The sequence below is a fragment of the Coloeus monedula genome (assembly GCF_965178545.1).
Source record: "Coloeus monedula genome assembly, chromosome: 29".
Taxonomy (NCBI): domain Eukaryota; kingdom Metazoa; phylum Chordata; class Aves; order Passeriformes; family Corvidae; genus Coloeus; species Coloeus monedula.
Window position 1 is genome coordinate 2,517,043 of NC_138809.1, and position 12,608 is coordinate 2,529,650.

The window sequence follows — 12,608 nt, forward strand, 5'->3', positions numbered from 1 at the left end:
CGGTGTCCGAGGGAGGGTCCCGAGGAGGTCCCCGGTGTCGGGGGAGGGGTCCCGGTGTCGCGGGGGGAGGGTCCCGAGGGGGTCCCGGTGTCCTCGGGGGGGACTCGGAGGAGGCCCCGGAGCAGAACTGGGGGTCCCAAGGGGGGTCCCGGTGTTCAAGGAGGGTCCCGAGGGGGGTCCCGGTGTTCAGGGAGGGTCCCAAGGGGGTCCCCGGTGTCCGAGGGAGGGTCCCGAGGGGGTCCCCGGTGTCGGGGGAGGGGTCCCGGTGTCGCGGGGGGAGGGTCCCGAGGGAGTCCCGGTGTCCTCGGGGGGGGCTCGGAGGAGGCCCCGGAGCAGAACCGGGGGTCCCAAGGGGGTCCCCGGGTCTGAAGGAGGGGTCCTGAGGAGGGCCCGGTGTCCTCGAGGAGGCCCCGGAGCAGAACTGGGGGTCTCAAGGGGGTCCCCGGTGTCCAGGGGAGGGTCCTGGAGTCCGAGGGGGGGGTCCCAAGGGGGGTTCCCGGTATCCTTGGAGGGGTCCCGGTGTCCTCGGTGGGGACCCGGTGTCGGGGGAGGGGGTCCCGAGAGGGTCCCGGTGTCCAGGGGGGGGACTCGGAGAAGGCCTCGGAGCAGAACTGGGGGTCCCAAGGGGGTCCCGGTGTCGGGGGGTTCCCAAGGGGGGTCCCCGGTGTCCGAGGGGGTCCCGGAGGAGGCCCCGGAGCAGAACTGGGGGTCCCAAGGGGGTCCCGGTGTCCGAGGGGGTGTCCGGTGTCCGGTAGGGGGGTCCCGGGGGGGTTGTCCCCAGTGTCCGAAGGAGCTCGGGGAGGGTCCGGAGAGTCGCCGCTGTCCGGAGAGGGACACGGGAGGGGTCCCGGGGGGTGTCCCCGGTATCCGAGGGGGTGTCCGGGGGGTGTCCCGAGGGGTATCCCCGGTGTCCGGGGGGTGTCCCGGGGGGTGTCCCCGGTGTCCCGAGGGGTGTCCCCGGTGTCCGGGGCCTGTCGCGGGCAGATGGCGGTGCCGGGGGGGGGGAGGGGGGGTTGCCCAGGCTCGGGGCGGAGCGCTGGCCCCGGGCGGTGTCCGGGCGGTCCCGGTGAGTCACGGCGGCCTCCCCGCGCCCCCCCCCGCCCCCTCCGTGCTTATCCCGGGCCCGGCCGCGCCCCGCCAGTGTCCGCAGCGAGCACCGAGAGCCGCCCGCAGCAGCCCCGCAGCCCCCGCACGGTGAGAGCCGCGACCCCGCCCTGCCCCGGGAACGGGAACCCCATCCCGGTGTCCCCAAATCCCGGGTTGGGGGGGTCACTCTGCTCGGGGGGGGGGGGCTCGGTCCTGCACCCCAAAAAGGGGGGCCCCATCCCGGTGTCCCGGTTTGGAGGGGGGGGGACTCGGTCCTGCACCCCAAAAAGGGGGGGGTTCATCCCTAAATCCCATTTTGGGGGAGCCCCGCCCTGCTCCGGTAACGGGAACCCCATCCCGGTATCCCGGTTTGGAGGGGGGGGGGGCTCGGTCCTGCACCCCAAAAAGGGGGGACCCCACCCCTAAATCCCGGTTTGGGGGGGTCATTCTGCTCGGGGGGGACTCGGTCTTGCACCCCAAAAAGGGGGGACCCCACCCCTAAATCCCATTTTGGGGGAGCCCCGCCCTGCTCCGGTAACGGGAACCCCATCCCGGTGTCCCGGTTTGGAGGGGGGGGATGGGTCCTACACCGAACTTTGGGGGACCCCACCCCTAAATCCCGGTTTGGGGGGGTCACTTTGCTTTGGGGGGGCTCGGTCCTGCACCCCAAAAAGGGGGGACCCCACCCCTAAATCCCATTTTGGGGGGGTCACTCTCTTCTTAGGGGGGGGGGCTCAATCCTGCACCCCCATTTTTGGGGGACCCCGCACCCCGTTTTTGGGGGGGGGGGTGTCTCTATCCCCCACCCCCCATTTTGGGGGTGCTCAATCTCATCCCTAAATTTGGGGACCCCCCCCCCCCCCCAATCCCCCATTTTGGGGTGGGGGGGGCTCAGCCCTGCCCCCCCCCCCCCCATTCAGAGGATTTGGGGACCCCAATCCTGCCCCTCCCCCCCCCCTTTTAGGGTCACCCCAAATCCGTGCCCCCAAGATTTTGGGGTGCTCAAGTGACACCCCCAAACCCTGGAGGGGGGGGGGGGCACAACCATCACCCCAAATTTCCGCCCCAAAATTTGGGGTCCCACCCCTTTTTGGGGTGGAGGGGGGGAGTCACGTCCTTGGGGGAGTCACTTTTGGGGGGGTTCCCCCCTTTTTTTTGGGAGATTCTTTTTTTGGGGTGTTCCCCCCTTTTTTGTGGAGTTTTTGGGGGGCGCCTCTTTTTTTGGGGAGATTTCTCCTTTTTTTGGGGTGTTTCCCCCTTTTTTGTGGAGTTTTTGGGGGGATTCCTCCTTTTTTGGGGGAGTTTTCTCCTTTTTTTGGGGTGTTCCCCCCTTTTTTGTGGAGTTTTTTGGGGGGGCTCCTCTTTTTTGGGGGGATTCCCCCTTTTTTGGGGGGAGTTTTCTCCTTTTTTTGGGGTGTTCCCCATTTTTGTCGAGTTTTTGGGGGGGGCTCCTCTTTTTTTGGGGAGGTTTCTCCTTTTTTGTGGAGTTTTTGGGGGGGCGCCTCTTTTTTTGGGGAGATTCCCCCTTTTTTTGGGGTGTTCCCCCCTTCTTTGTGGAGTTTTTGGGGGGATTCCTCCTTTTTTGGGGAGGTTTCTCCTTTTTTTGGGGTGTTCCCCCCTTCTTTGTGGAGTTTTTGGGGGGGCGCCTCTTTTTTTTGGGAGATTCCCCCTTTTTTGGGGGAGTTTTCTCCTTTTTTTGGGGTGTTCCCCCCTTTTTTGTGGAGTTTTTGGGGGGGCTCCTCTTTTTTGGGGGGATTCCCCCTTTTTTGGGGGAGTTTTCTCCTTTTTTTGGGGTGTTCCCCCATTTTTGTCGAGTTTTTGGGGGGGGCTCCTCTTTTTTTGGGGAGGTTTCTCCTTTTTTGTGGAGTTTTTGGGGGGCGCCTCTTTTTTTGGGGAGATTCCCCCTTTTTTTGGGGTGTTCCCCCCTTTTTTGTGGAGTTTTTGGGGGGGCTCCTCTTTTTTGGGGGAGTTTTCTCCTTTTTTGGGGGGTGTTCCCCTCTTTTTTGGGGAGTTCCTGCTTTTTTGGGGGAGTTCCCCCCTTTTTTGTGGAGTTTTTGGGGGGATTCCCCCTTTTTTGTGGAGTTTTTGGGGGGGCGCCTCTTTTTTTGGGGAGATTTCTCCTTTTTTTGGGGTGTTTCCCCCTTTTTTGTGGAGTTTTTGGGGGGATTCCTCCTTTTTTGGGGGAGTTTTCTCCTTTTTTTGGGGTGTTCCCCCCTTTTTTGTGGAGTTTTTGGGGGGGGCTCCTCTTTTTTGGGGGGATTCCCCCTTTTTTGGGGGAGTTTTCTCCTTTTTTTGGGGTGTTCCCCCATTTTTGTCGGGGGCTCCTCTTTTTTTGGGGAGGTTTCTCCTTTTTTGTGGAGTTTTTGGGGGGCGCCTCTTTTTTGGGGGAGATTTCTCCTTTTTTTGGGGTGTTCCCCCCTTTTTTGTGGAGTTTTGGGGGGGGCTCCTCTTTTTTTGGGGAGTTTTCTCCTTTTTTTGGGGGTGTTCCCCTCTTTTTTGGGGAGTTCCTGCTTTTTTGGGGGAGTTCCCCCCTTTTTTGTGGAGTTTTTAGGGGGGGTTCCTCCTTTTTTGGGGGGGAGATTCCCTCTTTTTTGGGGGTGTTCCCCCTTTTTCGTGGAGTTTTTGGGGGAAATTCCCCCTTTTTTAGGGGTGTTCCCCTTTTTTTGGGGTGATTCCTCCTTTTTGGGGCTTTCTCCCCTTTTTTAGAGCTGGTTCCTCCTTTTTTTGGGGCTGTTCCCCCACTTCTGAGCAGTTTTTTGGGGCTGCTCCCCCATTTCTGAGCAGTTTTTTTGGGACTGTCCCCCCATTTCTGAGCCGTTTTTTTGGGGCTGCTCCCCCATTTCTGAGCAGTTTTTTTGGGGCTGTTCCCCCACTTCTGAGCACTTTTTTGGGGGCTGCTCCCCCATTTCTGAGCAGTTTTTTGGGGCTGCTCCCCCATTTCTGAGCAGTTTTTTGGGGCTGCTCCCCCATTTCTGAGCAGTTTTTTTGGGGCTGCTCCCCCATTTTTGAGCAGTTTTTTTGGGGCTGCTCCCCCATTTCTGAGCAGTTTTTTTGGGGCTGCTCCCCCATTTCTGAGCAGTTTTTTGGGGCTGCTCCCCCATTTCTGAGCAGTTTTTTGGGGCTGCTCCCCCATTTCTGAGCAGTTTTTTGGGGCTGTCCCCCCATTTCTGAGCAGTTTTTTGGGGCTGTCCCCCCATTTCTGAGCACTTTTTTTAGCGGGTTCCCCCCTTTTTTAGGAGTGTCCCCTTTTTTGCGAATTTCCCTCCTTTTTTCAGCTGTTCCGGGTTTTTTTTTGGAATGGGGGGGGGGTTGGGTGTCCCTCTCTCTTTTTTTTGGGGAAGGGAAACTGAGGCCGGGCCCCCACCCAGGGAGGGGCTTTGGGTCCCCCCGGGTCCCCCCCGGTCCCTCCCCCGCGGCGGCCGCGGCTGAGTCACGGCCGGAGAATTCCTGGAGAATTCCCAGAGAATTCCTGGAGCGTTCCCGGCTCATTCCCGGAGAATTCCTGGAGAATTCCCAGAGAATTCCCGGAGCGTTCCCGGCTCATTCCCGGAGAGTTCCCGGAGAATTCCTGGAGAATTCCCAGAGATTTCCCAGAGAATTCCCGGAGCGTTCCCGGCTCATTCCCGGAGCGTTCCCGGCTCGTTCCCGGAGTTCCCGGTGCATTCCCGGAGCGTTCCCGGAGTGTTCCCGGCTCATTCCCGGTGCATTCCCGGAGCGTTCCCGGCTCATTCCCGGAGTTCCCGGAGCGTTCCCGGCTCATTCCCGGCTCATTCCCGGAGCGTTCCCGGCTCATTCCCGGAGTTCCCGGAGCGTTCCCGGCTCATTCCCGGGTCATTCCCGGAGAATTCCCGGCTCATTCCCGGCTCATTCCCGGCTCATTCCCGGCTCATTCCCGGCTCATTCCCGGAGCGTTCCCGGCTCGTTCCCGGGGCGTTCCCGGAGCGTTCCCGGAGCGTTCCCGGAGAATTCCCGGCTCGTTCCCGGCTCGTTCCCGGCTCATTCCCGGAGCGTTCCCGGAGAATTCCCGGAGCGTTCCCGGAGCGTTCCCGGCTCATTCCCGGAGAATTCCCGGAGTTCCCGGCTCATTCCCGGAGCGTTTCCGGAGCGTTCCCGGAGCATTCCCGGTGCATTCCCGGAGCGTTCCCGGCTCATTCCCGGAGAATTCCCGGAGTTCCCGGAGTGTTCCCGGAGAATTCCCGGCTCATTCTCGGCTCATTCCCGGAGCGTTCCCGGCTCATTCCCGGAGAATTCCCGGAGCGTTCCCGGAGCGTTCCCGGAGAATTCCCGGAGCGTTCCTGGAAAATCCGCTGCGCCTGGAACGGGGCGGGAGCGATCCTGGAGGGATTTGGGGGGGTCCTGGAGGGATTTTGGGGTGTCCTGGAGGGATTTGGGGGGGATTCAGGAAGAATTTGATATTTCCAGGACGAATTTAGGGGTGCCTGGGGGGGATTTGGGGGGGTCCTGGAGGGATTTGGGGGGGTCCTAAAGAGATTTTGGGGCTCCCGGGGGAATTTGGGGGGGGGGGGGGGTTCAGGAGGGGTTTTGGGGTTCCCAGGGGAATTTTTGGGGGTCCTGGAGAGATTTTTGGGGGTTCAGGAGGGATTTTGGAGGGTCCAGGAGGGATTTTGGGAGGTCCAGGAGGGATTTTGGGGGTCCTGGAGAGATTTGGGGGGGGTTCCAGGGGGATTTTGGGGGGTTCAGGAGGGATTTTGGGGTTCCCATGGGGAATTTGGGGTTCCGTGGAGGAATTTTGGGGTTCCCAGTGGAATTTTGGGGTTCCCGGTGGAATTTTGGGATTCCTGGTGGGAATTTGGGGTTTCCTGGTGGAATTTTTTTGTTTCCCAGTGGAATTTTGGGGTTCCTGGTGGGAATTCTGGGGTTTCCCGATGGGAATTTTGGGGTTCCCGGTGGGAATTTGGGGTTTCCCGGTGGGAATTTGGGGTTTCCCGGTGGGAATTTTTTGGCTCCTGGTGGGAATTTGGGGTTTCCCGGTGGGAATTTGGGGTTTCCAATGGGAATGTTTTGTTTTCCGATGCGAATTTTGGGGTTTCCAATGGGAATTTTGGGGCTCCCGGTGGGAATTTTGGGGCTCCCGGTGGGAATTTTGGGGTTTCCCGGTGGGAATTTTTTGATTTCCCGGTGGGAATTTGGGGTTTCCCAGTGGGAATTTTGCAGTTCCCGGTGGGAATTTGGGGTTTCCCGGTGGGAATTTGGGGTTCCCGGTGGGAATTTTGGGTTTCCCAATGGGAATTTTGTGGCTCCCAGTGGGAATTTTGCAGTTCCTGGTGGGAATTTTGGGGTTCCCGGTGGGAATTTTTTGTTCTCCCGGTGGGAATTTGGGGTTTCCAATGGGAATTTGGGGTTTCCCGGTGGGAATTTGGGGTTCCCGATGGGAATTTTGCAGTTCCCGGTGGGAATTTGGGGTTTCCCGGTGGGAATTTGGGGTTCCCGGTGGGAATTTTGTGGCTCCCAGTGGGAATTTTGTGGCTCCCAGTGGGAATTTTGCAGTTCCTGGTGGGAATTTTGGGGTTCCCGGTGGGAATTTTTTGTTCTCCCGGTGGGAATTTGGGGTTTCCCGGTGGGAATTTGGGGTTTCCCGGTGGGAATTTTGGGGTTCCCGATGGGAATTTTGCAGTTCCCGATGGGAATTTTTTGTTTTCCAATGGGAATTTGGGGTTTCCCGGTGAGAATTTGGGGTTCCCAGTGGGAATTTTTTGGCTCCCGGTGGGAATTTGGGGTTTCCCGGTGGGAATTTGGGGTTCCCGATGGGAATTTTGCAGTTCCCGGTGGTTATTTGGGGTTTCCCGGTGGGAATTTTTTGTTCTCCTGGTGGGAATTTGGGGTTTCCCGGTGGGAATTTGGGGTTCCCGATGGGAATTTTTTGGCTCCCGGTGGGAATTTGGGGTTTCCAATGGGAATGTTTTGTTTTCTGATGCGAATTTTGGGGTTTCCAATGGGAATTTTGGTGCTCCCGGTGGGAATTTTGCAGTTCCCGGTGGTTATTTGGGGTTTCCCGGTGGGAATTGTCTGGTTCCCGGTGGGAATTTGGGGTTTCCAAGTGGGAATTTTGGTGCTCCCAGTGGGAATTTTTTGGCTCCCGGTGGGAATTTGGGGTTTCCCGGTGGGAATTTTGGGGTTCCCGATGGGAATTTTGCAGTTCCCGGTGGGAATTTGGGGTTCCCGGTGGGAATTTTGGGTTTCCCAATGGGAATTTTGTGGCTCCCAGTGGGAATTTTGGGGTTCCCGGTGGGAATTTTGGGGTTCCCGGTGGGAATTTTTTGGCTCCCGGTGGGAATTTGGGGTTTCCAATGGGAATTTTTTGTTTTCCAATAGGAATTTGGGGTTTCCCAGTGGGAATTTTGGGGTTTCCAATGGGAATTTTTTGTTTTCCAATGGGAATTTTTTGGCTCCTGGTGGGAATTTGGGGTTTCCCGGTGGGAATTTGGGGTTCCCAGTGGGAATTTTTTGGCTCCCGGTGGGAATTTGGGGTTTCCCGGTGGGAATTTTTTGGCTCCTGGTGGGAATTTTGGGGTTCCCGATGGGAATTTTGCAGTTCCCGGTGGGAATTTGGGGTTTCCCGGTGGGAATTTGGGGTTTCCAATGGGAATGTTTTGGCTCCCGGTGGTTATTTGGGGTTTCCCGGTGGGAATTCCGGGAATTCCGGCAGGTGCAGCGCAGGATGCCGTCGCAGCTGGAGCACGCCATGGAGACGCTGATGTTCACCTTCCACAAGTACGCGGGGGACAAGGAGCACCTGGCCAAGGAGGACCTGCGGGAGCTCATGGACAAGGAATTCCCGGGATTCCTGGAGGTGGGGCCGGCAGAAGCCCGGGATGGGATCCCGTAAAACCCTGGATCAGATCCCATAAAACCCCGGGATGGGATCCCATAAAACCCTGGGATGGGATCCCATAAAACCCTGGATCAGATCCCATAAAACCCCGGGATGGGATCCCATAAAACCCCGGGATGGGATCCCATAAAACCCCGGGATTGGATCCCATAAAACCCTGGATCAGATCCCATAAAACCCTGGATCAGATCCCATAAAACCCTGGGACTGGATCCCATAAAACCCTGGATCAGATCCCGTAAAACCCCGGGATGGGATCCCATAAAACCCCGGGATGGGATCCCATAAAACCCCGGGATCAGATCCCATAAAACCCCGGGATCAAACCCTTTAAACTTTGGGACTGGACCCCATAAACCCTGGGATCAAACCCTATAGAACCCTTTTATGCCCCCTTTTTTCCCCCTTTTTTCCTCTTTTTTCCCCCTTTTTCCCCCTTTTCCTCCCCCTTTTTTCCCCCCTTTTTTCCCCCCTTTTTTCCCCCCTTTTTTCCCCCCTTTTTTCCCCCCTTTTTTTCCCTTTTTTCCCCCCTTTTTCCCCCCATTTTCCCCATTTTTCCCCATTTTTCCCCATTTTCCCGTTGTTTTCCCCCAGAACCAGCGCGACCCCCACACCCTGGATCCCATCCTGTATCGATATTTAGGATCTGACTCATTTTTGCCCATTTTTGCCCATTTTTGCCCATTTTTGCCCATTCTCCCCCATTTTTCCCCATTTTTGCCCATTTTCCCATTGTTTTCCCCCAGAACCAGCGCGACCCTCACACCCTGGATCCCATCCTGGATCAAACCCTTAATCACAATTTAGGATCTGACCCATTTTCCCCCCATTCTTTCCCCATTTTCCCCCCATTTCCCCCATTTTCCCCCATTTCCCCCATTCCCCCCATTTTTACCCATTTCCCCCCGTTTTTCCCCCAGAACCAGCGCAATCCCCAGGCCCTGGAGCCGATCTTTGATCACAATTTAGGATCTGACCCCTTTTCCCCCCATTCTTTCCCCATTTTCCCCCCCATTTTCCCCCTTTTTCCCCATTTTCCCCCCATTTTCCCCCCATTTTCCCCCCATTTTCCCCCCATTTCCCCCATTTTTCCCCATTTTTCCCCATTTTCCCGTTGTTTTCCCCCAGAACCAGCGCAACCCCCACACCCTGGATCCCATCCTGGATCAAACCCTTGATCACAATTTAGGATCTGACCCCTTTTCCCCCCATTTTCCCCATTCTTTTTCCCCATTTTCCCTCCATTCTTTCCCCATTTCCCCCCCCATTTCCCCCATTTTCCCCCATTCCCCCCATTTTTACCCATTTCCCCCCGTTTTTCCCCCAGAACCAGCGCGATCCCCAGGCCCTGGAGCGCATCCTGCGGGATGTGGAGCAGAGCCGCGATGGCCGCGTTGGCTTCCAGGGCTTCTTCTCGCTGGTGGCCGGGCTCACCATGGCCTGCAATGACTACTTCGTGCTGCACATGAAGCGGCCCGGCCGCAAGTGAGGGGGCTGCGGGCTCCGAGCCCCAAACCCACCCAGGGGTGCCCCAAATTCCACCCAGGGGTGCCCCAAAACCCACCCAAATCTGTGCCCCAAACCCACCCAGGGGTGCCCCAAAACCCACCCAAATCTGTGCCCCCAAAACCCACCCAGGGGTGCCCCCCAAATTCCACCCAGGAGTGCCCCAAACCCCACCCAGGGGTGCCCCAAAACCCACCCAGGGGTGCCCCAAACCCACCCAGGGGTGCCCCAAACCCACCCAAATCTGTGCCCCAAAACTCACCCAGGAGTGCCCCAAAACCCACCCAGGGGTGCCCCCCAAAACCCACCCAGGGGTGCCCCAAATTCCACCCAGGGGTGCCCCAAACCCACCCAGGGGTGCCCCAAACCCACCCAGGGGTGCCCCAAAACCCACCCAGGAGTGCCCCAAAACCCACCCAAATCTGTGCCCCAAATTCCACCCAGGAGTGCCCCAAACCCACCCAGGAGTGCCCCAAAAACCCACCCAGGGGTGCCCCCCAAAAACCCACCTTGGGTCCACCCTTAACCCCAAATCTGTGCCTTGACCCCCCCTCAAAGAGGTTCTGAGACCCCAAATTCCACCCAGGGGTGCCCCAAATTCCACCCAGGGGTGCCCCAAAACCCACCCAGGGGTGCCCCAAATTCCACCCAGGGGTGCCCCAAATTCCACCCAGGGGTGCCCCCCAAACCCACCCAGGGGTGCCCCAAACCCACCCAAATCTGTGCCCCCAAACCCACCCAGGGGTGCCCCCCAAACCCACCCAGGGGTGCCCCAAATTCCACCCAGGGGTGCCCCAAATTCCACCCAGGGGTGCCCCAAGTACCACCCAGGGGTGCCCCAAATTCCACCCAGGGGTGCCCCAAATTCCACCCAGGGGTGCCCCAAGTACCACCCAGGGGTGCCCCAAATTCCACCCAGGGGTGCCCCAAATTCCACCCAGGGGTGCCCCAAGTACCACCCAGGGGTGCCCCAAAACCCACCCAGGGGTGCCCCAAACCCATTTTGGGGTGCCCCAAACCCACCCATGGGTCCCCCCCCCCAAATCTGCCTCGAGTCCCATTTTCACCCCAAATCTGTGCCTGGACCCCCCCTCAAAGAGGTTCTGAGCCCCCCCCGGGGTTCTGAGACCCCCCCCAAACCCCACCCATGGGTGCCCCAAACCCACCCATTTTGGGGTGCCCCCCCCCAAACCCGCCTGGAGTCCACCCTTAACCCCAAATCTGTGCCTTGACCCCCCCCCCCCCAAGGGGTTCTGACCCCCCCCCAGGGGTCTTGAGACCCCCCCGGGGGTCTTGGGACCCCCCCCAAACCCCACCCATGGGTCCCCCAAAACCCACCCATTTTGGGGTGCCCCCCCTCAAACCTGCCTCGAGTCCCATTTTCACCCCAAATCTGTGCCTTGACCCCCCCTCAAAGAGGTTCTGAGCCCCCCCCCGGGGTTCTGAGACCCCCCCCAACCCCACCCATGGGTGCTCCCCCCCCCCCCCCCCCAAATAAAGGGGTTTTGTATTAAACTGGAGCCGCCTCCGTTCTTGGGGTCCCTTTTGGGGTCCCTTTGGGTCCCTGTCCCCTTTTGGGGTCCCTGTCCCCTCTGAGTCCCCTTTGGGTTCCTTTTAGGGTCCCTCTGTCCCTTTTGGGGTCCCCTTGGGTCCCTTTTGGGGTCCCCCTGTCCCCTTGGGTCCCTTTTGGGGTCCCCCTGTCCCCTTTTGGTCCCTTTTGGGGGTCCCTGTCCCCTTTTGGGGTCCCTTTTGGGGTCCCTGTCCCCTCTGAGTCCCTTTTGGGGTCCCTTTTGGGGTCCCTGTCCCCTTTTGGGGTCCCTTTTGGGGTCCCTCTGTCCCCTTTGGGTCCCTTTTGGGGTCCCCCTGTCCCTTTTGGGGTCCCTTTTGGGGTCCCCCTGTCCCCTTTGGGTCCCTTTGTGTCCCTTTTGGGGTTCCTGTCCCTCTGGGGTCCCTTTTGGGATCCTCTCTGTCCCTCTTGGGGTCCCCTTTAAGGTCCCCTTAGGATCCCTTTTGGGGTCCCTTGTCCTTTTGGGGTCCCCTTTGGGGTTCTTCAGTCCCTTTTGGGGTCCCTTTGGGGTCCTCTTGGGGTCCCTTTTGGGATCCCCTTTATGTCCCTTTTGGGGTCCAGGTCCCCTTTGGGTCCCTTTTGGGGTCTTCCCATCCCCTTTGGGGTCCCTCGGCCCCTTTTGGGGTCCCTTTTAGGGTCCCTTTTGGGATCCCCTTTTGGGGTCCCTTTTGGGGTCCCTGTCCCCTCTGAGTCCCCTTTGGGTTCCTTTTAGGGTCCCTCTGTCCCTTTTGGGGTTCCCTGTGGGGTCCCTGTCCCCTTTTGGGGTCCCTTTGGGTCCCTTTTGGGATCCTCCCTGTCCCTTTTGGGGTTCCCTGTGGGGTCCCTGTCCCCTTTTGGGGTCCCTTTGGGGTCCCTTTTGGGATCCTCCCTGTCCCTTTTGGGGTCCCTGTGGGGTCCCTGTCCCCTTTGGGGCCCTTTTGGGGTCCCTCTGTCCTCTTTGGGGTCCCTTTTGGGGTCCCTCTGTCCTCTTTGGGGTCCCTTTTGGGGTCCCTGTGGGGTCCCTGTCCCCTCTGAGTCCCCTTTGGGTTCCTTTTAGGGTCCCTCTGTCCCTTTTGGGGTCCCTTTTGGGGTCCCTATCCCCTTTTGGGGTCCCTTTGGGTCCCTTTTGGGGTCCCTGTGGGGTCCCCCTGTCCCCTTTGGGGCCCTTTTGGGGTCCCTTTTGGTCCCTTTTGGGGTCCCTTTTGGGGTCCCTGTCCCCTCTGAGTCCCTTTTGGGGTCCCTTTTGGGGTCCCTTTGGGTCCCTTTGGGTCCCTTTTGGGGTCCCTGTCCCCTCTGAGTCCCTTTTGGGGTCCCTTTTGGGGTCCCTGTCCCCTTTTGGGGTCCCTCTGTCCCCTTTGGGTCCCTTTTGGGGTCCCCCTGTCCCCTTTGGGTCCCTTTGTGTCCCTTTTGGGGTTCCTGTCCCTCTGGGGTCCCTTTTGGGATCCTCTCTGTCCCTCTTGGGGTCCCCTTTAAGGTCCCCTTAGGATCCCTTTTGGGGTCCCTTGTCCTTTTGGGGTCCCCTTTGGGGTTCTTCAGCCCCTTTTGGGGTCCCTTTGGGGTCCTCTTGGGGTCCTCTTGGGGTCCCTTTTGGGATCCCCTTTATGTCCCTTTTGGGGT

The 12,608-nt window shown here is 59.0% G+C and overlaps 1 protein-coding gene across 9 annotated transcripts; it reads left to right on the plus strand.

The window, feature by feature from the left end:
- The first annotated feature begins 914 nt into the window (after positions 1-914).
- On the plus strand, positions 915-10,772 carry S100A10 (S100 calcium binding protein A10). Of its 9 annotated transcripts, none has more exons than XR_014227140.1 (4): positions 923-1,194; positions 7,754-7,897; positions 9,267-9,532; positions 9,624-10,772. XR_014227140.1 is itself a non-coding variant. In XM_082298812.1 (3 exons), exons 1-3 carry the CDS (start codon positions 985-987, stop codon positions 9,426-9,428), a joined length of 510 nt encoding a protein of 169 aa, XP_082154938.1. In that variant the 5' UTR covers positions 915-984; the 3' UTR covers positions 9,429-10,772. The 9 variants fall into 9 exon arrangements, 2 of the variants coding, with proteins under 2 accessions (XP_082154938.1, XP_082154937.1); XR_014227141.1 differs by having other exon boundaries at positions 9,822-10,772; XR_014227142.1 differs by having other exon boundaries at positions 9,914-10,772.
- Positions 10,773-12,608: the final 1,836 nt, after the last annotated feature.